General features: G+C 47.7%; 1 protein-coding gene across 1 annotated transcript; it reads left to right on the top strand.

Moving 5' to 3' along the window:
- The first annotated feature begins 5436 nt into the window (after positions 1-5436).
- Positions 5437-26136, top strand: Mep1a (meprin A, alpha (PABA peptide hydrolase)). Its single transcript, XM_013019113.1, is given in 15 exon segments — positions 5437-5526; positions 5528-5584; positions 5586-5616; positions 5717-5764; positions 9705-9748; positions 10355-10430; positions 13106-13223; positions 14474-14649; positions 17072-17293; positions 18073-18222; positions 19834-20049; positions 21623-22096; positions 22844-23017; positions 24015-24306; positions 25432-26136. Coding segments are annotated over 15 exon segments (2325 nt in total). The 3' UTR covers positions 25589-26136.
- Positions 26137-27002: the final 866 nt, after the last annotated feature.

Raw genomic sequence — 27002 nt, 5'->3', positions numbered from 1 at the left:
GGGGCCGAGGCAGCCGTGGAAGGGCATGGTGCTGCCCAGGGGAAGGAGGAAGGGGCAGGGAAAAGGTGTGAGGCACGGGCCTGGAGTGTGAGCTATGAAGCCCCAGGACTTCGTGACTTGGTTGCTGAGGAAGACCTAGGTAGGGGATGTTGGCCAGACAGGTGTGAGCACCGGCTCAAGTATTTAAGAACAGAAGGGCTGGGGGTGGGGTGTGGCTCAGGAGGGAGAGGCCTGTTGAGTCAGGCCCAGCTCCTGAGTTCACACCTTAATATCATCACCCCTCATCTTAAATGAATAGGCCTAGAGAACAGGGCTGGGAGTTACTCTTAGTCTATCTCCAGCTGGGTGGTGGGTGGACCCAGAGGAATGATCCATCCAGCTCCTCTTCTTGCTTAGTGTGGCTGGCTTGGGAGCTGACATTGGGAGCTGGTGAAGCCCTGAGCTCCGAGCTGAGGAGTCAGAGGCTTGGGTGTTGGCGGAAGGATGGGGTGCGTGGTGGAGCTGAAGCAGGGGGTGGAAACTGAGGCATGTTCCTGCCCCCGGGCCTCAGCCCTTGCTCTGCTGAGGACCCCTGGGATCACTGGGAGCCTGGGCTTAGTGCTTCCCGGTGGGTGTGTGATCGTTGGCAGGCATCTTCAGAAGATGTGATTTCTGTGCGCTCAGCCTCTTGATGGTCTGAATCCGGGATAGATGGGTGGATCTTTCCTGAAACGCATCTTCTCCAGCCTCTGAAGTCCTGCCTCCGTTCCTGAGGCAACGCTGTTTTGACCAGGAGATCAAGAGCCAAATGTTACCACACCCACCACATTTAATCTACCCGGAGGGGATCGGTGACGGTCAAATTACCCGTTTACCGTCCAGCACCTCACAAAGCTTTCCGGGGATTCTTGGACACTGGAATATTTTAGGGAGGGAGACAGAGGAGCTTCCCATTGCCTCTCCCTGACTTTTCTCATTCTGAGGCCTGTTAACTTCGTAGCCAATCCAGCTGGCCCTGATGGCGCCCTCTCCTGGTGGCTTTGATCATGACACCACGTCTCTCTGACCTCGGTCTCTCTCCTTAAAACATTCCAGGGTCCCAGAATCCCCAGATAACCAGGCAGCCCTGTATATGAAACAATCATGTGTCTTTTTAAGATATTTGTAATCTTAGCCTGTATCTTGTACCCTCACTCCCCAGGCTGTGGAAAGGAGAGCTCTTCCCTAGCATCACCTTTCTGAGGACAGCCAGGCCCAAGCCTGGCATCTGCCTGGCTTCTGTCTTTGTTTTAGAATTCTCTGGTCCAGCTGGGGTCCTGACCAGGGACCGTCTCTGCCATTAACAGATGCTACTGATCCATTCTGAAATCAGGGGGCAGGCTCATAGCTCAGCGCGGAGGGGCTCCACTGCAAATCCTTTGCCAGGTTTGAACAGTAGGGAGATAAATGGGGGTGGGGGGGAAGGAATGAAGAAGGCTGTCTATCAGATTCTGAGGCAGGGTTAGCTCCAGGCAGAAAGAACGCTGTCATCATGAGGTAGGAGACTGTTCTATCTCCTCTGCATCACTTCCCATGGCTCCTTCTTGCCCATGGAAATGCCTGCATTGCAGCCTGACTGTCTACAACTAGCTCTGCAGAGAACTGAGAGATTCCTTAACCACGCGTTTGTTCTTTGAGCCATCTAGCTCAAGCCCGCTGGTTCCCTGAACAGGGAAGAGCATTTTCTATTAAATCCCTGGCCCTGCTGCATTTCTTTGTGTGGGTCTGCATTCATTTATTTGTTGGTGACACCAAACATCTGAGATCGTCCCTCCTGGGGCCCCCCCACTGGTAAGAATGTCTACCCCCCATCCCAAGAGAAGGGCGATCTTTGGGTCCTGGAAAGAGCCCATGGAAGGTGCACGCAGAGCTGCTGAGCAGATCATCAAGGCCCTCACCTGGCTTCCTGGTGACTGGGACGTCTTCCCTAGCTCTCCAACCTCTCCATTCTCCACACGGCGGTGCCTGAGCAGCAATCTCCAAGGTTCTTCTCAAGCCCCACCCCAGGAAAGCTGTCCTTGCTGCATTGATCTCTCTGCTTCTGTACATCCGGGTGTGCTCCGACCAGGAAACTGGAGGCTGGTGGGATCATGGACCTTTCTCATAGAAAGGAGCTACAGGGCATCACAAGGAGAGGGCAAACCCCACAGAGCCCTGCTCATGGCCGTCTGCTCCGCCGTCTCCCTGTGTCAGAATCGTGAGGCTCCTTCTCTGACGTGAAACAGAAGTCCCAAATTCCGGGCTCTGGGACCTGTGTTTTCTATTTATTTTTAACACCTGTCTTGGGGTTTGAACTCAGGGCCTAGGTCCCGTCCTTGAGTTTCTCTGCATCCTTGAGTTTCTCTGCCTCCAGAGGCCTCGCACATGGTAGAACGGGAGCAGACACTTCATCCCTGGGTTGCCACGGTCCTGGGTAAAACCAGCTGCCACTTAAATGTCACTGCATAGTGTTAGTCAGGATCTCTGTGACCTTGAGTAAGGACTGTCACCTTGCTCTAGCTGCATTTGGAGAGCAAATTGGAGTTACTAGTTGGGCCTCATTCATAGATTTATTGCAAAGATCAAATAATAATGACATCTTAGGTCCTTAGAAGAGTTCCTTGTCTAAACATTAGGTATGTGGTACTCGCTGTGGCAATAGTACTACTTCTGTTAAAACCATCCCTATCTCCCCCCCCCATTATTTCCGAGTTTTGAAACCTAAAAGAACGGAAGGAATATTTACAATAAGCCCCGGTATAGCTGCCATCACCTAGATTCTACCATTCTATCTGCTTCATTACTTATCTATACATACCCCTCGCCCCTGGGCTCACCTTTTTTTTTTCTTTTGTTAAGCTGCATTTTAGTGAAAACTGCACACAAGCACTTGCCCATGTTTCTCACTGTCTAAAACTCAGCTGTCAGCAGACCACAACCTTGGGCCTGATGGTATAAATAAAGTTTTATCAGAACCCTGCCATGTTCATCTCTTCACCTGTCCTCAACGGCTGCTTTCTGGAGACAGGAGTGTGTGTTAGTTTCCAGAGGGATCCCAAGGCCTTTGCAGTGTGTGATCTTTTCTCTGTGACTCTTACTAGGAAACGTGGTCTCTGGGCCTACTCACCTCTGAGTTCTCGTTACTATGAAGCTCACAAGGCCCGTGGTTCCGAGAGGCTCACCGGCCACAGAGGAGGCAGCAGCAAGAAGATCACATGTTCTAGGAGTAGGTGAAGGGAGAGAACATGTAACCTTCCCAGCTCAGCCCCAGCGGGACCCCACCCCGGAGTTTATGAGTCTCCTGTGCGTCTGACAACAGATCATTTGCTGACTTTCACCAACCTTATACTTAGCTTTCTTCTTTTGTGATTTCACTCCACTTTCTTAGCTGGTCATTTTGTCAAATGTCTTCACCGAGATCAAAAGCAAGGCTTCCCCTCCAACACTTTATGAGAAAAACGACACTTTACTGGGCTTCGTCTGACGGTGGTGGAACAGGTCTCGGACATTGCCCTCCATGGACATAATTTACTTTTTAACTGAAAAACCATAAACCCTTTAAATCAAGGCCTTTGGAGTCCAGTCTCCAGTTGAAGAAGGACCTGAGATTGCAAACTGGTAACTGATTAACAGGTGCAATCAGGATCATAAGAAGCTCATCCCTCGGACCAGCTTTGTCAGCTGGAGCCTGTGATTGCTGTGTGAGCAAGAACAGCTCCTGGGCTCTTCTCTTCTACAAGGAAACTGTGTGGCAAGAGCTAGCTTGAACTCAGGGCCTGGGTGCTGTCTCTGAGCTCTTTTGCTCAAGTCTAGCTTTCTACCATTTGAGCTACAGCTCCATTTCCAGCTTTTTGATAGTTCATTGGAGAGAAGAGTCTCACAGACCTTCCTGCTCAGGCTGGCTTTGAACCACGATCTTCAGATCTCAGCCTCCTGAGTAGCAAAGATGACAGGCATGAGCCTCCCGTGCCTGGCTACATAGTACCCAGCTTTCTTCTTTTGAAAAATACAAATAACAAACCTCTACTACCTGGTCTCCAAACTTAGCAAGTATTCACTTTTACTATATTTACATCAGAGTTTGGGAAATTATTAATCTGACAGTATTGGAGGTGGAACTCAGGGAATTTGCTGGGGAAGTGTTCTACCACTGGAGCCATGACCCAGATCTTTTCCACTTTTAGTTTATTTTTAGATAGGGGTCTCATGCTTTTCCCCCATTCTGGGCGTCTCCTACCTCAGGTTCTGAGTACCTTGGATTTACAAGTGTGTGTCACCACACACAACAATTACATTTAAGAAATAAAGTCCCTTGCACTTTCCTCTTTGAGGCTTAGGCCCAACACCCTCATCTAGTTGACATTTATCAGGACCCTCGCTCCATCTTCCTATTTTTTTAAATCATGTAGATTGCACTTGCTGATAAGGTTGGGGTGGGGGTGAGGCTCTTACAGAAAATAAGAGCAGAGTCCAGCGGTTGGAGACGGTTGGTGGTGGCTCTCATTTCCTGTACCATCTTATGCCATTGGCTTTGGGAACGCGGAAGTTGACCGCTGGCTCCTTCCGCCTGTGGGCAGTTGGCAGGCTCTTGTTTCCTAGTGAGGAAGGTCTACTCCGGTCTCTTGGAGTCCGCTTGTGGCAGGGGATGCTCTTCTCACCACTGTCCCCAACCCTGCTCAGCAGCAGGTCTATAGACGCTACACTTTGAGGATTATTCTGACAGCAGAGATTCTTTACCTCATGCATACCAGAAAGGAAGCACAGGCATCCACGCGCAACTGTGGAGCTCACCTGGCTTCGCGCTTCCCAACGCTGTTCTCAGAGAGAGAAAGATATGAAGAAGAAATATGGACAGATGAAAGATGGACAGAGAGAGAAAGGGAAGTGAGTCATGGCTTTTAAAAAATATCCTGCAGGGCTGGGAAGGTGGCTCAGTGGTAGAGTGCTTGCCTTGCATGCATGAGGCCCTGGGTTCGATTCCTCAGCACCACGGAAGCAAAAAGAAAAAAGCCGGAAGTGGCGCTGTGGCTCAAGTGGTAGAGTGCTCGCCTTGAGCTGAAGAGCTGAGGGACAGGGCCCAGGCCCAGAGTTCAGCCCCACGACCGGACCCCCCCAAATAAACTATCCTGCAATAATTGCTTTATTCCGTATCCCTACATCTTGAAGTCATCTTTGGTTAGCTTGGAATGCAATATAATTGTCATAATATATAATATGAGATATTATATATTTTAATTTTTGAGACTTGTTTTGTGCTGTGGCAGCTTTTAAGGTAGGCCTGTTCCTCCTCTTGAAAAGGCCGATGGCATTACCTTTGACTACTTTTAGAAATACTACAGTACTTATGGTAGGTTCAAAGTTTCTAATATGACAATCAGGCCAAGGTTCAATAGGTTTTTATGACAAAGTGTCTTTGCTCAAATCAGTTCCTTTGCAACAATGGTTTGGACTAGATCCATTGCTTTTCTCTCTTTCTCCTTGCTTTTTATCCACATAGGAGCTGTGTCGGTAAGTAGAATTCTGCTCCTCTGGAGATTTACAAGTATCACTTCTAGTGCACACTAGCCATCTTCTGTACCTTTGTTTCCTTTCAGATCAAACGTCTTGCTAAAGGAAATGGTAAGTATCAATTCAAGCGCATAGGATTGTTGCATTTTTTTCATGAATTTTCTCTCTTTCGTTCATCAGCGTGACTTACAATCTCCCCCCCTTTTAACAGCACGTGATACAGATTTGGAACAGAAGGATATTTCAGAAATCAATTTGGGTGAGTTCTGTTTCTGAATTGGTCAGGTCTTGAAATAATTCACAGCCTGGTGATGGGATTGCTGAACTTCCCTGGCCTCTCTGTAACACTCCACTGTGTACCTCTACACTGTGTGCCTCTACACTGTGCGCCTCTCTGCTGTGCGCCTCCCCGCTCTGCGCCTCCCCGCTGTGCGCCTCCCCGCTCTGCGCCTCCCCGCTCTGCGCCTCCCCGCTCTGCGCCTCCCCGCTCTGCGCCTCCCCGCTCTGCGCCTCTCCTCTGTGCGCCTCCCCGCTCTGCGCCTCCCCGCTCTGCGCCTCCCCGCTCTGCGCCTCTCCTCTGTGCGCCTCCCCGCTCTGCGCCTCTCCACTCTGTGCCTCCCCGCTGTGCGCCTCTCCATTCTGCGCCTCTCCGCTGTGCGCCTCTCCACTCTACGCATCTCCGCTGTGCGCCTCTCCTCTGTGCGCCTCCTCGCTCTGCGCCTCCCTGCTGTGCCTCTTCGCTGTGCATCTCTCCGCTGTGTATCTCTCCGCTGTGTATCTCTCCGCTGTGTATCTCTACACTATGTACCTATCCACTGTGTGTCTCTAGGAGACAGCCTTGGGGATGATGTATTCGGATTGTCAGTTTCTAAAAAGTAGCCATATGGCAACAAGCAAATGGTTTGGTTCAATTTTCAAGGAGAACATTTGAATTCTTACTGGATCTAGAAACATCTAGTAAGTTTTCTCTTGAAAATCTCATTGCTTGTAGTTTCTATTTGGGGGGGGGGGAAGGATGAGTGGTTATTTTGCTTGACTGAGACAATTCTGAATAAACTTAGGGTTGTTTCGTGGGAGGAAAGACCCCATTTTCCTCCCGGCACGTTAAATGCACAAACCACTGCCTGGCGATAGAAATCTATATGTTTTTGGCAGTACAGGGTTTGAACTCAGAGCCTTGCACGTGGCAGGCTGGTGCTCCACCTCTGAGACATGACTGCAGCCTCATTTCCATTTAGTCTTACTTCCTGCCTGGACGGGGGTTGCTGGCTTTGGGCTTCTCTCCTAGCTGGACAAGAAGGGTGTGCCACTATCAACTCTGCCCACCGGGTGTAGTCCTGTGAACCGCAGCCTGCTTGCTGCCAGCTTCCCACACAGCTAGGATGACAGATGCCCAGCTATTGGTGGAGAAAGCATCTCCCCCAGAGGCCTGGACTGGCCAGGAACTATAGTCCCTGCAACCTCAAGTACCGAGCACTGCATGCGTCAAGCTAGGGATCTGTAGTTCTGTGTAGTCATCGATCTCACAAATATATATTTTTTTTTCCTGGGGAAAAAATCTATCTCTGGTCTCACCCATTATTGAGAGGAGTTGAGCAATTATTTCTACACTCATTGAAACCAGAGGAGAACATTGACATTTGAGGAGGTTGGAGGTGTTTCTAATCACACAGCCAGCTGTTGGCAAAATCTTTCTTATCCTGCCCTGTCTCATAGTCAGGTTAGTGCTGGTTTTCTTTCCCAGGAAGTCACAGGAGGCTCCTGAGAGTAAGGCCGACTCACCCACCATCACAGATGAACAGTAACGAGGCCCAAAGCCAGATCTTCCGACTCATAGCTCCATAGCCAGTGATATTTGAAGATGTCAAAACTTAAAAATTTAGACTTAAAAGGTTAAATTCCTGTGGCTTGGCTCCATTCACCAAGGTAGCTGGTTGATATTTAATAGCTGGAGAATGAAGCTGTGCAGAGGGGAGGGCGTATTTGTGAATAAATAGGTCCTGGGACTTCAGAGCCAGGCACTAAGCTATCTCTCTTTGGAGTCAGATAGTCAGCATGTAGGTAATTAAGAAACTCTACTGTATTACAGTTTTTCATTGTTATTATAAAGGTGACGGACAGAAGGGCCAAAGTTATGTTAGTGAGGCGATGAGTACATTTCTTTTTGAATGATGTCACCCTGCCCTCATTTTCTCCCAGTTTTTCCCTCCCTATCCTCCTCCCCCACAAGTTGTATAGTTCATTTGCACATAGTGTCTAGTGAGTATCACTGCTGCATTTGTTCACCCTTTGATCCACCATTTCTGTGCTCTCCCTCCTGTTCCCCCAAACAGATAAACTTACAAGACAAATGGTACAGAAATAAAAAACAGTGACAAAAGAGGAAAAATAAACCACCAAGGAGCAAAATAACATAAAACCTCCTGTTTCTATTTCTTAGAGTTCATTTCACTAAACATCATTTTATGTGATCACAGGCAAATAGCTATTGAACCTCTGTGATCTTCTCCTAAGAATATCCTCCTTTGGTCTCTCTGAATGTCTAGAGCCCTGCATATCATGTCCAAATGTAATTTTTGTGTTTGCCTTCCAGTGTGTTTACTTGTAGATTTATAGGCACATTCTAATTATTACAAATGAGGGAAAGCATGCAACCTATGTGTCTTTGGGTCTGGCTTAATATAATTTTTTCCGAGTCTTTCCATTTCTTTATGAATGGTACAATATCATCCTTTATGGTGGAAGCATAGATTTCCATTGTGTATATATACCACATTTCTTGATCCATTCATCTGCTGAGGAGCATCTGCGTTGAATCAATCCTGTAATGAACATAGTTGTGCTGGCAGCTTTTGTGTGGCCTTGTTTATAATCTATTAGATAAATGGATCAAAGGTCTCAATGTAAGGCCAGATACCATGGAAATATTACAGAAAGGGGTAAGAGAAACACAGAGCTCCTGGGCATAGGTCAAAACTTTTTTTTTTTGTCGGTCGTGGGGCTTAAACTCTGGGCCTGGGCACTGTCCCTCAGCTCTTCAGCTCAAGGCGAGCACTCTACCACTTGAGCTACAGTGCCACTTCTGGTTTTCTGGTGGTTTATTGGAGATAGGAGTCTCACGGTCTCTCCTGCCCAGGCTGGCTTTGAACCGCAATCCTCAGATCTCAGCCTCCTGAGTAGCTAGGATTACAGGCGTGAGCCACCAGCGCCCGGCTAGGTCAAAACTTTCTAAGTAAAGATCCAGAATCACAACAAATCAAAGAGAATGGATGATTGGGATTATATCAAACTGAAGCATTTCTGTATGGCAAAGGACATAGCTAACACAATAAATAGAAAAGCCACAGAGTGGGAGACTTTTTACTAGCTATGTATCAGACAATTGCCTCATATCTAAAATACACAGCGCTAAAACACCTGCCACCCAATAAACTCTCAAAAAAATAATCCAATTAATAAATGGACTAAAGACTTAGAGACTTCTCAGGAGCAGAAATAAGAATGTCCAGTAGACACATGAAGAAATGTTCAACATCTCTGGACATAAAAGAAATGCAAATCAAAACAACATTGAGATTTCACCTCACCCCAGGAAGAATGGCCATTATCAAGAACACTAACAATAACAGATGCTGGCAGGGTTGCGACCAAAAGAGAATACTACTGCATTGGTGGTGGGAAACTTGTTCCACTGCTCTGGAAAGCAGTATGGCGGTTCCTCAAAAGACTAAACATAGAGCTTCCCTATACTTACAGGCACATTTTAATTTCTACAAATGAGGGAAAACATGCAATCCCACTCCAAATGTATTGTAGTTTGAAACAGAGCCGGGATTCAAATTAGTTTTTATCATTCCCATCCTCATTTATTTATGGAAATGAATTCCTTCCCTCTGAGACATTTCTTATTCGAGGATGCTCACTGCTGCCTCTCCACCTATGGCCTGGTGAAGAAATCTCTCCACCAGGTGAAGATTTTAGGCCATAACAACTAAACTACCTGGATGGACTGGCTCAGCCACGTGGCTAGAGTTTCACATCACAGATCAAGTAGTGCATGTGTGCGTGTGTGCATGCGTGCGTGCACACACACACACAGATTTAAAATGAAGATCTGTAATGGTAAAGTTTAGTTTCTGTGAGAGATCCTTTTTAAACAATATTTACTCAAGTATTCTTTGCTTTTAATCCACATCTAGCCGCAGGCTTGGACCTCTTTCAGGGTGACATCCTTCTGCCGCCGGTGAGTCTACCAGTGGCCAATGACACCACGGGGTGGGCTGCACCCTGGGGGGCGGGGTTGGAGAGCCCTCCTCTGTGATCACCCCACGGGAGCTATGTGAAGAAGACAAGATCCGAATCCAGCATCTGTGTCCACAGGTACTTCTGCAAACTGGCAGTGACACCAATAGCGGCAACCCAGAGAACCACACAAAGGGTTCACAATGATTGAGTGGCTTATCTATCCAATTTTCCTAACGAGCAGAGAGAGAGACAGACAGACAGACAGAGACAGAGAGGAGGCGCTGACATTGCCAGGGCTATGTCAGTTGGGGAACTGTAGATCCTGTTTTGTTCTCCTTTTTTTTGTAAAAAAGTAATTTTCTCTTTGAATTAAGATGCATTTATAGGATGAGGCCTTTCATTGTGATGTGTTTACATTTGTAATGAGAGTCCATTGTGATGTTTTTATGCGTATATACCATGTACTTTGATAACGAGAGGACAGATGCACTGAATTGCTTGGATTTCTGGGTTCCGAGGGGTGTGAAATTTTCCTGAAGGAGGAGGTCAAGGTGACCTTGAGAACTACAAGGCTGCCCAGTCATGTCTACTTTTGTTTCCCTAGAAATCCAGAAACGGTCTGAGAGACCCAACTTACAGATGGAAGTTCCCCATTCCTTACATCCTGGCTGACAATCTAGGTAACTGCAAGTATTCTTTTTTTAAAATTATCTTTAAGTATTTGTACAAAGGAGTCACCATTTAACAAAGCACTTTATGAAAACAATGCATCTTGATCCATGTCACCTCTTTCAACATTCTTACCTTAGGAATTCTGGTTTAGATCTCTGTTCCTTTCTCCTTTTTCTAGATTTCAAACTTAGAGTGACCATCAATCATCATCTCTGATGATTCTTTATCTCATGGGAAGAAAAAGACATCCCATCCAAAAACAGAGTTGCATGACCAGTCTCACAGGGAGTGTCAAAGAATTATTCAAAAACCGTAGCACACATTAAAAGGCTAATGGAGCCAGAAGCAAGAGAAATGAGATAAAATTTAATATCATAACTGAAAAATTCTCCATTTTCTTTAGTGTTGTTCAATCACGGGGCTTGAACTCAGGGTCTGGGCACTGTCCCTGAGTTTTTCAGTTCAAGGTTGGTGCTCTACCATTTTGAGCTAGACCTCGACTTGCAGTTTTCTGATGGTTAATTGGAGATACGAGTCTCACAGACTTTCCTGACCAGGCTGGCTTCAAACCATGATCCTCAGATCTCAGCCTCCTGAGTAACTCAGATTACAGGCATGAGCCACTGACTCTCAGCAAAAACCCGTGTTGTCAATACTTGGTTTGGGTGACACTGCCTATGATAGGAGAACACAACTTCTAGGGTGGATTTCTTCCTTTTTGTGGTGCCAGAAAAAGATGCCGTACTCTCTCATGTTCATTGTCCTTTTACCTCCGCAGTCATGCGTTCTACTTTTTCTCTCTAAAGATCTGTGTAGTACCTTCGCTTTACTGTTGGAAATAGTATTGAGTGGAATTGAATAAACACTGAAAGCCAGGTGCAGGCAGTAGCTGCTCTCCTAATGGCTGATGAATGTCCAACCCACGGTGGTTCTGGGCATATAAAGTCATTCTTCATGGGTGGTGGATGGAGAGAAGAAGAGCCGCCAGGAACTTCTCCACCTGCAGAATTGCTGGTGGGTGAAATCACATTTCATGATCTCCCATCACTGTTTCCAGTGCTACCTCGGGCCCCGTTCACAAAGAACAGCTAGATAAGTGAGCATTGTCCTCAGTTGCTCTGCAGGAAAATGAATCATGTTCACCAGCACACACTTGCAAACCCACGAAGCAGCAATGTGTCCTGGAGCCTGGTGTAAGAAACACAAACTCCTATGCTCACTACTTTCTGTTCTTTCTTCCTGTTTGTCACAGCCGGACACTCTGTCCTTTCTCCGATGTGTATTTTTGGTGCAGCATGGAGCAATTGTAGCCCCGTGGTTTTATTGTCTAAGCAAAGGTTATTTCTTTCATGGCCTTTATCTGATCTTATGATATCTACACTGTGGGATCTCCAGCATGGTCATTAAATAAGATTAAATATTAAGATTACATAAGATTACATAAAAATAAGGGCCAGAAAGTCCTAGATACAATTATTTGGAAAGATGGCCAAGGATTTTAAATGGAAGGAATCTAAATTTTAAGGCATTTAAGTTTTAAGATGGCCAAACGAGGGCATCACCTCAATGGTGTGAAGAATATGATTTAATTTTATAGAACACGGTTTAATTTTTAACTAGATCTTACCCTTCAACGAGTTGATGGGAGGAAAGAAGAAACGCCCCCCCCCCAGTACAATCCGTCTCCAGTCCTCTGAAACACCCTTCCTCCTCCCCCATCTCTTATCAGGCAACACCAAAGCGTGCACACGTTAGTTTGAAGGGAAGGCATCTGACCTTTGGCCACCCACCCTCACAGCTGTGCATCTGTTGTTCCCACCTTTTCAGGCTTTAGGCTCCTGTTGCTATGGTAGCAAGCATGGAGAAGAACAACCTTTTCCAAGGCCATGAGTGAACAGTGCTGGCTATCGAGCCTGGCCTGCCGGAGCAATCTCACAGAGAAAACACCACTGCTTCTGGTGCTTGCAGAACCAGTGCATCCCTCTTAGCTGTCCTCCCTGGGGCTGGAGGGCATGTCTTTTTAGTCTGGGGCAAGAAATACAATTTTTTTTAAGTGCTTCTCTCCAAGATACTTCTGCAAACAAAAAACTAGAGTGGATCGCAAGCCTTTTTTTTTGGGGGGGGTCCGGTCGTGGGGCCTGAACTCTGGGCCTGGGTGCTGTCCCTCAGCTCTGCAGCTCAAAGCTAACGCTCTACCACTTGACCCACAGTGCCACTTCCGACTTTTTTCTTTATGTGGTGCTGAGGAATCGAACCCAGGGCCTCAGGCATGCAAGGCAAGCGCTCTGCCACTGAGCCACCTTCCCAGCCCCATCGCAAGCCTTTTCCACCTTCTTCTATGCTGCATGATTCTCCTTCAGTAATGCCCTCAGCAGTCCCTGTGTGAATGGAGGGAAAAAGAGGAAAGCTTCAAGTATTTTGTGATCCTATGCACACACGTGGCTTATTCTGAGTCGTGTGGGCATTGTGGATTTAAAGGATGTTTAGCATGTTTCTCTCCCCAATTCCCTTTACAGTTTGGGTTTTCAATGATTCCCTTTCGATTTATTGAGCCCAAATTCCACAATGAGTGCTTTTCATTTCACGGAGTGGCATGGTTCTGTATAAACTCTACATTGCACCCATTATCCAAGATCTACGTAACACACACTGACACTCACTCAACTTGTCCTGACTTCCCCAGAGCTGAATGCAAAAGCAGCCATTCTGCATGCTTTTGAGATGTTCCACCTCAAGTCCTGTGTGGAATTCAAGCCCTACGCAGGCGAGAGCTCATACATCATATTCCAGCAATTTTCTGGGTAAGTCTGAAATATTACAGACTATGATCATCCTTCAGTCTTTTTTTCCTTATTAATAGATGTCAAATCCATTAGCACTGGGGTCTTTGATGGGAGCAAGCAGCGTTTTTAACTATTGGCCAACTCAGTATTGAATTGATTCAGCTCAGTATTGAATTAAATATGGACCCTGCTTCCCAATTTAAAGCCCATAGGGGCCTAATTTATGGAAGGCTTGTACTTACAAGTCAAGAGATGCGATTGGATGTACGTGAAAGATTAAAAATCATCAGGAAAGAAAGCAGCCGGCTCTCCCGTAAGGAACTTCAGGACTTTACCAGAAGTTTCCGAGGCAACTGGTTTTTGAAGAAAGTTTTGGCCATCCCTTATCCCTCAGAAATAAGTTAGTGAGCATGACATGTTCACAGCCATAGAGTTCATTAAATCGCCTTTTTAGTACGGTTGTCTTCACAGTTATAGAACTACACACCTACTCATTACAGAGTTTGGAAGTTTATTAAAACATACAAGAGAAAATTTAAATCAACCATGTCATTACTCAGAGACAATATTTTCAACCAAAGGCAATAATGTTTTTTTGTTCTTTGCTGTGACCTTTAGTCTCATGGGCATAAAAAAGAATTCCAAATTTTACTCTTTTTTTAAATCTTGATTTATTATTAGGATCAACTTGCCTCTACACATTGAATACTTTTTAATGGCTCATCATTTTTTAAAGCCTATATTACAGTTTCTATCAGAATGATCCTTGTGAAACAATTTCCCTGTCAGAATGGTTAGAAGATAAAAATGCTATGTAATTCCATGTTAAAGTTCATTAAAAGTTTCTGTTTCTAATTGGTGTATAATAATTGTGTGGTTTAGGAGGTGCTGTGTCCTGTTGGTGCATATGTTAACACGGCATCAAAAATTAGCCAGTAGGTACAAACTTACAATTAGGCAGGAGAAAGAAGTCCTCCTATTGTATTATGCACCATATAACTACAGGAAACAAATTGTATTGAACCTTTCCAAGTAGCTAGAAGGGCACGTATGAATATTTTTACTACAAGTAGTAATTTAAAAAAAAATCATGGAAGAAGAGCTGTGTCTCAAAGTGGTAGAGTACTGGCCTTGAGCAAAAGAGCTCAGGGACAGCACCCAGGCCCTGAATTCAAGTCCCACAACCACCAAAAATAAGTAAGTATATAAATAAAGATTTCTCTAGGGAAAACCAAAACAACACAAACCTCCATTCCTTCTCTGGACAGGTGCTGGTCTCAGGTTGGTGACCTCCACGTGGGACAGAATCTCTCCATTGGTCTGGGGTGTGACTATAAGGCCATCATTGAACACGAGATCCTGCACGCACTGGGGTTTTACCATGAGCAGTCCAGGACCGATCGGGACGATTACGTGAACATCTGGTGGGAAGAGATTATCCCAGGTGTGTTTGGCACCGGCGTGGCTGGGTGGAAGTGGCTGTGGTTTTGGTGGCTGGTTGAGAACAGCCCTGGGACGCCCGACTGTGTGTGTGGAGGTGTTCTCCAGTTGGAGAGCCTGCAGTTTGCTTTCTCCCCGGATCATGCAGATGCAGGGTCCTCACTGACCCCCCAAAAAGGAACTCAGTGAGTTGCGTATGTGGGTCCTTCCTGTGGGGATGGATGGAAGGTTGATCAGAAGCTCCTGCCATGTACCCATCGTTCTGCTAAAACTCTTATAACTCTATATGTACTTTCCTGGCTTAAAGAGTAAAGTGCATTGGGCCTCACAGGGCATGAGCTGTATGTTTTTCTGCCCATGAACTGCTCTGTGGCTCAAGAAGGCTGGAGAAGGCTGAGATCATGACACGATGATCCAAGGACACACTCGAGTTTTCTTGTGGGCTTTCCCCAATCACGAATGGGTATTGAAAACTCCAAACAGGAAACATCATTTGTTGAGCAGTTCCCACATAGTCCAAAAATACAAGTTGGTGCTCTTTTTTAAAATAGAAATAACTAATTCAGGGAATAGCAAATGTGTTAATTTGGGCAATAATTAATGAATAAAACTTGAGTACATGAAATGCCTTGACGATGATCCCGCATGGCTGTGATAAACCAATACTCATTGCCTTCTGTTGGCATTTATCCTATTATTGTATTTTATACTTCCAAGCAAAGATCTTGCTATAGAGCCTGGAGTCTCCTAGAACTCACTCTAGCTCCAGCTACCTCTGACTCACCAAGCTCTGGCTTTAGTTGCTGGAATGACAGATGGACATCCACACACCTGGAAGTACCTATTTTTTATTTAGGTCCAAATGTCATATGAGGGCTCATGTTGTACTTCATATGTGATCCTGTTACTCCTGTTGCCTCGGAAGAACTGGTCAAACTGTAAAATTCAATGTGAATCCAAGAAAAGATTTCTGTGGAACTAGCTCATTTTGAAGAAAGATGGTTTCCTGGTCCTCATAGGAGGTAGGGGCAGGGACGAATGAATGGCAGCAAAATCTCCTATGGGTTTTCTCAACCCATGCACCTGCTAGCCCCTCACAGTCTGAAAATTCCATGACCGTGGAGTGGTGGAGAAAGAAGGAACTATAATCTATCAACACATAGTCGATTAACAGGACAAAATCTACCTAGACAATCCAAATACCTGATTCTCTGGACACTGAGCTACAGGTCATACCACATTGTGTTCTTTGCCTCCTCATCTAACCTAAAAACCTTTTTGAGAAGAGACTCCATGTGTGTGTGTGTGTGTGTGTGTGTGTGTGTGTGTGTGTGTGCACACGCACACGCGCACGCACATGCACATGCACACACACTATCCTAACTGGATAGTCAGGGTGAATAGAGGGAACGGAGGAATGAAGTCACAGGTCAAAGGACCGGATCTCTCTGATTGTGAGGCCCAGGGTGCGGATGGACTTTATCTGTATTTGCCTACACTCTGCAGTGTCTTCCCTTCACATCCTGGAAGCTGGCTTCATGGAAATTTCCCAAGTCCTCACAAAACACTCCCCTTCTTAAAGCAAACAACACTCACTATTTTGAGGCAGTTTTAGAACCCAGGAGAGTGTGCCAACCCATTTGCTAGTGCAATCTGCAGACTCGCTCAGCCTGGGAGTGAATTGCTCAACCCAAGCTTTTCCTCTTGTATCTTTGCTTCCCTATCTGTAAATTGCCCGCAATCAGCACAGTTTGGGATGGGACATCATATCCAATAAGGTCATAAATGAGGGCAGTGTGGTTCTCCAGGTACTTTGTGACTTTCATTTGATCTCTGATCCAGCTGACATGGTTTTGTCACCTGTCCTCAGTGAATCCCGTACAAGCAAAGCCGTTTCTCTCTCCAAGTCTATCTCATTTCCAAAGTTAGAGTTGTCGCTGCTCCCTCCCGCTGAGGAAAACACGCTACTTCTGAGCCTCGCAGAGATGGGTCCTGTATATGTATTTTGTGTGCATCTGTTATAACATAGATATTTTCTTCTGGCTGTTTGCAATTATTTTAGAATATTATATAACAATATTATTGTGATCTTAATTATTAGTAATCATGCATCCTAATGGTATACAGAGTATTCATTATAAAATATGTTTGTGTGGTTTTTCATTTTGTTTGGTTTTTATGAAACAGAGTCTCACTAGGTAAACCAGGCTGGCCCCAAACTCATGGTCTTGCTACCTGGCTCCTTTGAAAGCTGGGATTACAGGTGTCCATTCCATGATCAGCTTGTAAAATGTATGTGTATATATACTTAAATCAGAGATACATTATGCCCCTTGCAGACTCTCAGGATCCAGCCATAAAGGAAGGGTTGGAGGAAAATAATGGGACTGAGTGGGAACTATGGTTTTTCTTTTCCTCCCACCCAGGTTACGAGCACAACTTCAACACCTACGATGACACCTTCATCACGGATCTCAACACGCCCTACGATTATGAGTCTCTGATGCACTATGCCCCTTTTTCCTTTAACAAGAATGAAAGCGTCCCGACCATCACAGCCAAGATCCCCGAGTTTGACGCCATCCTTGGGCAGCGCCTGGATTTCAGCGCCATCGACTTGGAGAGACTGAACCGGATGTACAACTGCAGTGAGTCCCTCCCTGCGCCGGCCCGGATGCCCTCGCCCGGGCCCTGTCATCTGCCACGCTAGCATCCCGACGTTTCCTTCCACTCCTCTGTCAGCTTCTGGCTGGGGAAACATGGAGAACCCTATCACCTTATGTGTTCTGTCTAGACAAGAAAAAGAATAGCAGTAATTACTAATAAAACAATAGCAACACTCAAATAATAGCAATAGTAATAAAATAGTCGCTACTGGAATGATTGGTTAGGAAAGCCAATTATACCGTTGTGTTTGGTAAGGGTATTGCACCGAAGCAAAAACAAAAACAAAATGAAAACTAACTCTTTTCATGAAATGTCTTTAGTTCCCTTTCAAAGGGTGAATAATTATGTAAAGTTGAGATAGACGATGAATTCGAAAGCATTTTGTAGCATGGTGATTCCTAGAGGACTCTAGACCTATGAGGTAGGGTATTTTACGAGATGACCATCCTCATATTCAGAGGCCGACTTTAATTCTGTCCCGCAGGTGTGTACAGTGCACTTTGCAGCTGCACAGTTCAGGGCGGGAGCGACCCTGTTCTAGACCTAAAGAAGTCAGTGCCTGGCTTTGAGCAGGGCAGGTCGTGTCTGCATTGCCAGCTTCTCAGTGCTACCTGGGGCCTGTAGGATTTGTGGTTTAGAAAGCCTCAAGACAGGGGGCAGCTCCTCGTCCTCTTGTATCTGAAGGAGACCTCCGGGAGATTGTGGTGGCTTGGGACACTCTTGGGAATGAATGCCTCTCGCTGTCCATTGTCCCCTGCAGCCAGCACTCACACGCTTCTGGACCACTGCGCGTTTGAGAAGACAAACATCTGTGGGATGATTCAGGGCACGCGCGATGATGCCGACTGGGCCCATCGGGACAGTGACCAGCCTGGACAGACGGACCACACCCTGGGAGGCCGGTGCACAGGTGGGCGAGGGCTGAAGTTCAATACATGGGGGTGGGGGGGCTAGGGCGATCATGGCCACCAGAAGGTTCTGCTCAGAACGTTTATCCTCAAAGCATGACCATCTGAATAAGGACAAAGAACGCTGCTGTTCGGATCTCAATGACCAAGTCAACTAAACATACAAACAAGCAAAAATCCAGGCTCTGAGTGTGAAAACGAAAGGTATGTTTCAGCAATGACTAAACTGATAGAGGCAGCTGCTAAGACACAATGATGTAAATAAGAGTAATATCTCTACATGTGTGCTCTCCCTCCGACAGAAATAAAATGCCAGCCATCTAGGAATAGAAGTTTGTTGTTTGTTTTTGTACTGTTTCTGTGGCTTAAACTCCGGGCCTGGGCACTGTCCCTAAGCTTCTTTTGCTCATGCTCTATCACTTTAGCCACAGCTCTACTTCCAGTTTTTGTTTTTTTGGTAGTTTATTAGAGATAACTGTCTCATGGACTTTCCTACCCAGGCTGGCTTTGAACTATGATCCTCAGATCTCAGCCTCCTGTTTAGCTAGGATTACAGGTGTGAGCCACCAGCACCTGGCCTCTTGCAGAGTTTTTATACAACTAGGAGACTGACTCTTTCTTGAAGTGAATCTCTAATCCAAACCAGTTCATTCAGCGCAGGAAATAGAACTTACCTCACAGAGACACAACACTACCATATATTAGTTGCAGCATATGTTTCTTGTCAGTCAGAAATGTATGTTTCAAGCCTGGGGAAGGAAGCTGATAGAGAGACAGGAAACTAGGAGTTGCCGTAACCTGTGTGCTCAGGATTGTCACAGGAAGATTGCAGGGACCAGCCTGGGGTGCATAGTGAGACCCTGTGGAAAACAACAATAAGAGGAGGGGCGATGGGGAAGCGAGAGCTTAATCTAACTGAACTGTAATGCATGCATGTGCAGACCACCATGGTGAAACACTTGCATGGGAGCAACGCTGGCATAAATGACAGAAGACTCAGTCAGACTGGGGGAGGGGTGGCTATGAACATAGTCCTTGCTATGCATATGTGAAAACTGAACAATGAGACCTGCTGGAATTGTTTGAAGGAGAGCGGAGGATGGAGAGGCAGAGGATGCAGAGGCTCCCTTGATCTCCACACCGTGTGTGATTATACGAACACCATGGAACCCCACTAATAGAAGTTAATTTAAAATGTTAGACACCTAAACAGAACAAAGACATAAAGCCGGATGCTCGTGGCTCACGCCTGTCATCCTAGCAACTCAGGAGGCTGAGATCTGAGGATCACGGTTCAAAGCTAGCCCAGGCAGGAAAGTCCATGAGACTCTTAAAAACACTAGAAAATTGGAAGTGTCGCTGTGGCTCAAGTGGTAGAGCGCTCGCCTTGAGCTGAAGAGCTGAGGGACAGCACCCAGGCCCCGAGTTCAAACCCTATGACCAAAAACAACAACAAAATGACATAGGCAGGCAGAGAGAGAAGAGGCAGGTGGCGGCTGCCCTCAGAGAAGTGTTTGCTGGCAAACATTGATGTTGCTGGGGAGGGTTCTCGCTTTGGGCCTGGGCACTGTCTGGTGTGGAGATGCGATCTTAATGCGCGCCCCTCTCCACAGGTGCTGGCTACTTCATGCACTTCAACACCAGCTCCGGGGCCGCAGAGGAGGCCGCCCTGCTGGAGTCGCGGATTCTTTACCCCAAGAGGAAGCAGCAGTGTCTGCAGTTTTTCTATAGGATCACAGGAAGCCCTTCAGACAGGCTCACCGTGTGGGTCAGGAGGGACGACAGCACGGGCAGCGTGCGCAAGCTGGTCAGGATGAAGACGTTTCAAGGTACGCGACGTCCACCAAAGGCTCAAAGCCTAAGACAGAGCTTCCCTTCCTCCACCATCTCCTCCCGCTAAAGCCTTCTACCTCTGACTACTTTCCTCCTCCTCCTCCTCCCTCATCTTCCTTCTCCTCTTCCTTCTTTCCTCCTTCTCTTCTTTCTCCTCTTCTACTTCCTCCTCCTGTTCCTTCTCCTTTTCCATTTCCTCCTCACTCTTTCTTCTCCTTCTCTTTTCTCCCTGACCCTCTGAAAATCGATAATAGCATCTGGCAAGTTGTACCAGACAAATTTAAACATTCAAGCACAAGGAGCACTGAGAGTTTCAAAAAGAATTACATATACTTTTGTGCACTTTTGTGCAAGGACAATCGGAATATAGAAATCCATTTTCCCCAGTATTTTGAAGAACATCAGGGCCAGGAGGGAGGGAGGGAGAGAGAGAGACAAAGACAGAGAGACAGACAGAGAGACACAGAGAGAGACAGAGACACAGAGACAGAGACAGAGACAGAGAGAGGAGGGAGGGAGAGGGAGAGGAGGAGAGAGAGGGAGGGGAGGGGAAGAGAAGGACGAGGAGGAGTGGAGAGGAGAGGAGAGGAGAAGAGAAAAGAGGAGAGGAGTAGGCAGAGATTAGAAGGGAAGGGTAGAAAGAAGTCAAGCTGAAGAGTTAAGTTAATGACCTTAAGAATTTTCTGTATCTATTACAGAAAATGGAATACCAGCATTTAACGTGCTGTGCTGAAGGAACTGGAAAGGTAGTTGTGATGCTGGAGGAGATGGCAGCTGACTATAGGTCAAGTTCACTTCAATCACTTTCATGCTGACAAGTGCGGCTTCCTGTATTTTTCAAGGAGTCAGCATGAAGTCTTAATCTCCTTTTTTTGGGGGGGGGTCTGGTCGTGGGGCCTGAACTCTGGGCCTGGGCGCTGTCCCTCAGCTCTGCAGCTCAAGGCTAGTGCTCTACCACTATGAGCCACAGCGCCACTTCCGGCTTTTTTCTTTTTGCTTATGTGGTGCTGAGGAATCGAACCCAGAGCCTCATGCATGCAAGGCAAGTGCTCTGCCACTGAGCCACCTTCCCAGCCCCGAAGTCTTAATCTTCTAAGGCAGGTGGCAGGATTGGAGATGGGATGGAGATCCTGTTGACATTCTTTGGATGTGGCGAAGGCTCATTCATAACTGCACAAAGAGACAAACTTGTTTTTGCTCAAGGTTAGCGCTCTACCTCTTGAGCCACAGCTCCACTTCTGAATTTGGTGGGGTTTTTTTTTTTTTTGGCTCTTATTTTTTTGGTGATTAATTAGAGTCTCACCGACTTTCCTGCCCAGGGTGTCTCTGAACTGTGATCCTCAGATATCAGCCCTGAGTAGCTAGGGTTATAGGTGTGAAGCCCCAGCGCCTGGCCAGAGTATATTTTTTTAAAACTGTTTGTTCCTTCGAAAGCTAGACACCCCATCTGCAGTAATACCTCGCTCCCGGGATTGTTGTGGGGATCGGAGGAGTTAACTGATACCATCGTTAGCACTCAACAAATGGTGGCCACATTGGCCTGTCACCAGCCTTATTCTCTGTCCTCAGGAGACTCGGACCATCGTTGGAAAATTGCCCACGTGACGCTGAAAGAAGAGAAGAAATTCCGTTACCTTTTCCAGGGCACAAGGGGTGACCCTCAGAACTCGGCTGGGGGGATTTACCTGGATGATGTCACCCTGACGGAGACTCCCTGCCCCACAGGGGTGTGGACCATACAGAACATCTCTCAGTTCCTTCAGAGTGCTGCTCAGGGGGACAGGCTCCACAGCCCCCGATTCTACAATTCCGAAGGCTATGCCTTTGGGGTGACTGTGTACCCCCGTGGCCGAGTAACCTCTGTGGACCCTGAGCACGTGGGGCTTGCATTTCACCTGTGCAGCGGGGAAAACGACGCCATTCTCGAATGGCCGGTGATGAACAGACAGGCGATAATGACCATCCTGGAGCAGGAAGCCGATGTCAGGCACCGGATGTCCCTAAGCTTGATGTTCACTACTTCTGAGTCCCATACGTCTCCAGGTGAGAGATGCTCGTGGCCTCCGGCTTCTGTGTCGGTCTATGTAAGTGGTTCTCCTGACCTCCGGGTTAAGGGGTCAGATACAAGTCAGAACTTGCCCTCAATGGGGAAGGTCCACCAGCTACGGTTCTAAACTAGCTAGCTAAGAGGAACCCAGCCTTCATATGCCCAAACCCCCTGCGGACATGTCACCGGGGCTGGAATGTTAAATTAAAATTTTCAATCCCATCTCCTCCCTTCTTTCCTAAATGCCTTCATCCAGGGTCTTTTTAGGACCTCTGTCTGAGAGACTTATCTCTAAGCACTCCATGGGCTCCCGCTCACTGAGCTTAGTTCCTTGGGAAGGCAGATTTGGCTCATGGGTCATCAGCACCCAGTGTGCTGGGTTCTCTTCCAAGCTGATGTTCTGCCTCTGAAAATATTACTTTATGTGGACACGGCCTAAGAAAAACTTAGACCAATTGAAAATGAGCAAAATGTGATTTCCAAAGAAGAGACTTACGCCTTAAATGAGGCAGGTGCTGTCCTTGTCAGGGCAGAGGCTCCCTGGGGCCCCCGGCGGCCCCAGGCGCTGGTGCCCGCCCTTCTCACCTCCCAGGGCGGAGTCCTAGCTCGGCTGGAAAAAGTAAACTCTATGTGTTTTCTTTCCTGATTATTATTAACCAATGAAACCCTAGCTGATCATTGAGGCCGCCGGGAGAGTGAAGTACAAAAGGTAACGTGGTTTTGCATCACCTGTGTCTTCGCAGCCATAAATGGCTCTGTCATCTGGGACAGGCCTTCCAAGGTGGGAACCTACGACCAGGACTGCGATTGCTTTAGAAGCCTGGACTGGGGCTGGGGTCAGGCCATCTCCCACCAGATGCTGAGAAAGAGGAGCTTCCTGAAAAACGACGACCTCGTCATCTTCGTGGACTTTGAAGGTACTTTCCCTGCATCGCCAGGCCTGAGTCCCACAGGTGCCAGGGCAGCTCGGGGCCGGAAGGGCCGTCGCTGAGGATGACCTGGAGAAACCATGGCAGGGAGCCGTCTTGTAATGAAGTTTTCAAGGACCTATGCTATCTCATTTCATTTATTTTTTACATCAATTGCTTAATTGACACATGCACATCAGGGTACTAGGTGGGTGGTGTTTTTATAAAAGCAATTTACTTGTCTTTAAGTAGTTGCACAGAGAAGTGGCCATCCAACAAAGCAGTTCATGAACACCATGTGTCTCCATGAATGTCCTTCCCACATTCCCACCCTTTCCCGCCCACCCTTCCTCGCGCTCTTCATTTTGAAGGACGTCCATGGAATGTTTTTGGCCATTTAACAGCGTAGGTACGCAATGCACCCTGATCCGTGTCACCCCTTCCACATTTCCCCACGCACCCCCTCCCTCATTTTTCTTAATTTTGTGGCATATATGCAATGGATCCGCGGGAAGATGGGAGAAGGCAGCCAAGCGTTCCTTGTAAACACCCCAAAATCAGGCGGCTGTGTTGACACGCGTGTTCACTGTGTGACAAGCACGTCTAGAGCCTCAAACCTCCATCATGCCTTTGTGGCCAAGCCCATCATCTTTTGGTAACTCATCAGCTAGGACAGGCTGGCGCCATAGGAGGCTGGTGTTCTCCCTTGGTGTTTTTGTTCAAGGCTGGCACTCCACCCTTGAGCCGCTGCGCCCCTCTCTCAAGTAGCACAGAGCGCTAACTTGGGTTTAGTGTCAGTCTATGCATGCTCACCGGCCGCGTTCCCCGTTCCATCGGGAATGATGTCGCTGGGCGACCTTAAGCACATCGGTCACGCGGAGCCAGCTGGCTTCAAAGCCGCTCTTCCGTCGTGCTAGGGAAGCCACCCCGAGGCATCTTTCTGCAGACATTGATGTTCATGTCAACCATGGCTGACCAAGCATTTTCCTCTCTGTGTTTCCCGAAGATATCACCCACTTGCGGCGGACTGAAGTTCCCACCACCGGCCGGAGGCACAGCCCGCAAGGCCTCATTCTCCATGACCGGGAGTCTCGGGCCTCAGGAGAAGGTTCTGGAAGGGCTGCATTCAATGAAGCGCTTCCCGGCGATCTGGCCGCGGGGCGACAGAAGCGGTCGGTGGAGAACACGGGTCCCCTGGAGGACCACAACTGGCCCCAGTACTTCAGGGACCCCTGTGACCCCAACCCTTGTCAGAACAAGGGCCTCTGTGTGAACGTGAAGGGCACGGCCAGCTGCAGGTAGGCGCTGCGCACCGGGGAGGGGGGGGCAGAGGGGACGGGCGTTGAGTCACCCGGCCAGCACTGTCCCACAGCAGGGCACGGCTGTGTCAGATGCACGACGGTGCCCAGGGCCCAGTTCCCAGGCTGTTGGGTTTGATCTTTCCCACCCCTGGGGCACTGTCACCCGTCATTCGCATAGTGCTGGGTTTTCTACCTCTGCCGTGGGCTGGAATAAACAGGGTCTGTTCATGAAGTGCCTATGTGTCCCCATCGCCTTCGTTCCTCCACACTTAGAGAGAAATGAGACTCGTTAACATTTGACTTAAGGTTGTCTGGATGTTTTAAAGTTCCAACTATTTCTTTCACTCAGGAGTATCTCAGTAACTCATTGTCTGAACCAATGTCTGATGATGTCCTCTTTCTTCTCCTCCTCCTCTTCCTTCTTCTCTTCTTCCTCCTCCTCCTCTTCTTCCTCTTTCTCCTCCTTTTCCTCATCCTCCTTCTCTTCTTCCTCCTCCTCTTTCTCCTCCTCCTCCTCTTCTTCTTTCTCCTTCTTCATCTTTTTTTATTTTTGGTGCTGGATCTGGGGTTTGAACTCAGGGCCTAGACACTGTCCCTGAGTTTTTGTACTCAGGCCTAGCTCTCTACCAGATGAGCCACAGCTCCACTTCCGGCTTCTTTGGTAGTTTAGTGGAGACAGGAATCTCACAGACTTTCTTGCCTGGGCTGGCTTTGAACCATGATCCTCAGATCTCAGCCTCCTGAGTAGCTGGGATGACAGGTGTGAGCCACTAGTGCCTGGCTGGTGGTATATTCTTAAGTGGCCTTCTGAATTCTTCACGGCTAAGAAAACCGGGTCTGGTGGCCAAGCCTCAGACATTTCCTAAACATGTGACCCTGAACACGTGACTTTGCCTTTCCGACAGCAAGCTTGATGAAAATGGCTGGATATGAACCTGCATTTCTAAGGGCCGTGGGGGGATTAAATTAGCCGACTGCCATGTGGCCTGTGGAGTGGGTTCCAGGCACGTGGAAGCAGCTGGTAACTGCGTCCTGCCTTCCCTCTGCGGCGGCTGGTTGTCGGGGAGCACTGGGCCCCGGGTGCCGCGCCGCACACACTCCTCCTGTGTCCTGTCTTCCCAGGTGCGTCTCCGGACACGCCTTCTTCTACACAGGCGAGCGCTGCCAAGCCATGCAGGTGCACGGCCGCGTGCTGGGCCTGATCATCGGAGGCACCGCCGGGGCCATCTTCATGACTTTTGTCCTCGGCTCCATCATTTTCCAAAGGTCCAGGCAGTGACTTGCTGGCCAGCTGAGATCAGGCGGACCGCAGGAGCTTCCCCTCCACTCAGACCTTCCTTCCTTCAGCCAGCAGAGAAGGACCGGGGTCTCTGGCCTCATGTGTGGCCCTGGTCACTTTTCTTCCCGCACACTGTTCTGTGATGCTGCCACGCGCCCCTGGTGTGGCTGCATATCTCACCACAAAGCCTTTCCTGCTTTACATGCGACTCACTCACTCGCCCCACTGTCTTTACAACAGCACGCAAGCTCCACCAGGGTGGATGTTTGATCATCGTCTCAAGAAAGCCCCGCAGCCCCAAGGTGCGTCTGGCTGACGCGGTGTGTGTGCTCACTGTGATCAAATAACCCGATAAGGGAGCGACGGAGGCCCAGAGCCTCCTCCCTCTCTTCTCTTCTGAATCAGATAAGTGCCATGACGTGTGGAACTTAAATACTCATTTTCCACCACATGCAGTCGTAGGGCTCCTCTGTCAACACTTTGTTAAAGATTTTGAAGGAAGATTTCTCTGGGAAGCTACTTCTTCCTCTGATTCTAAGGCAATGACTTTAATAAATACATAATTGGGATTTTCTTTGTGTCCGGTATTCTGTGTGTATGTGGTGTGTGTGTGTGTGTGTGTGTGTGTGTGAGAGAGAGAGAGAGAGAGAGAGAGTTTGGGGTTGAGTGGAAACATCAACACCCCTTTTACAGATTTTTCAATATTTAAGTATATTTCATAGCCTAGGTGTAGAGTGTATGATATTATAAACATGTGTATTCTAAACAGACAGAAAGTACCACAACGAGTATTTTCAGCTATTTTGTTTCTGCAGGTCCCAAGGAAATAAAATCTAGCTTGGGCAAGGACGTTCGTTCCAAGGTGGATGTGGGGTCAGGAAAAGCTAAGGCCCAAACACGGGATTGGCCAGGGCTAGTGCCTGCGGTGGCCCGTAGTGGGCGCTGTGGAGAGGCCACAGAACACTGGAAGACAGAACTAGGCCTCCATATACAGCCCATGTCAGCCTTGAACCTCCTGCCTCAACCGTGTGAGTGCTCAGCGCACGGTCTCCATCCTCCGATGTGGAAAGGATAGAAACGACTTCCTCTTCCAGCTGGAGGAAGAGACTTTAAGGCTGGTGTAGAGCAGCGGGGCTGGGTCTGGACTCCACGCCCCCTGAGGAGATGACCGTGACCTCTGCCCAGAGGCGTGGGCCTCGCTGCATCCTCCTGAGGAGAGACAGCAGGACTCTGCTGTGGGAAAGTTGAACAAACCTGGGATTTTATTTAAAAAAATGGGGCTGTGAGAACTTGGAGGATGGGTACACAACATTCATTTAAGTGATCATATTCCAGGGAGAATAAAGAAGCACCCCATTCTGTCTCTCCAGTACCCTCCAATTGGGACCGAGGAGGAAGAGGAGGAGGAGGAGGA

Source organism: Dipodomys ordii, unplaced genomic scaffold, assembly GCF_000151885.1.
Source record: "Dipodomys ordii isolate 6190 unplaced genomic scaffold, Dord_2.0 Scaffold44, whole genome shotgun sequence".
Lineage (NCBI taxonomy): Eukaryota > Metazoa > Chordata > Mammalia > Rodentia > Heteromyidae > Dipodomys > Dipodomys ordii.
The sequence above is the reverse complement of the archived record's forward strand: the minus strand, read 5'-3'. Positions and strand labels throughout refer to the sequence as shown.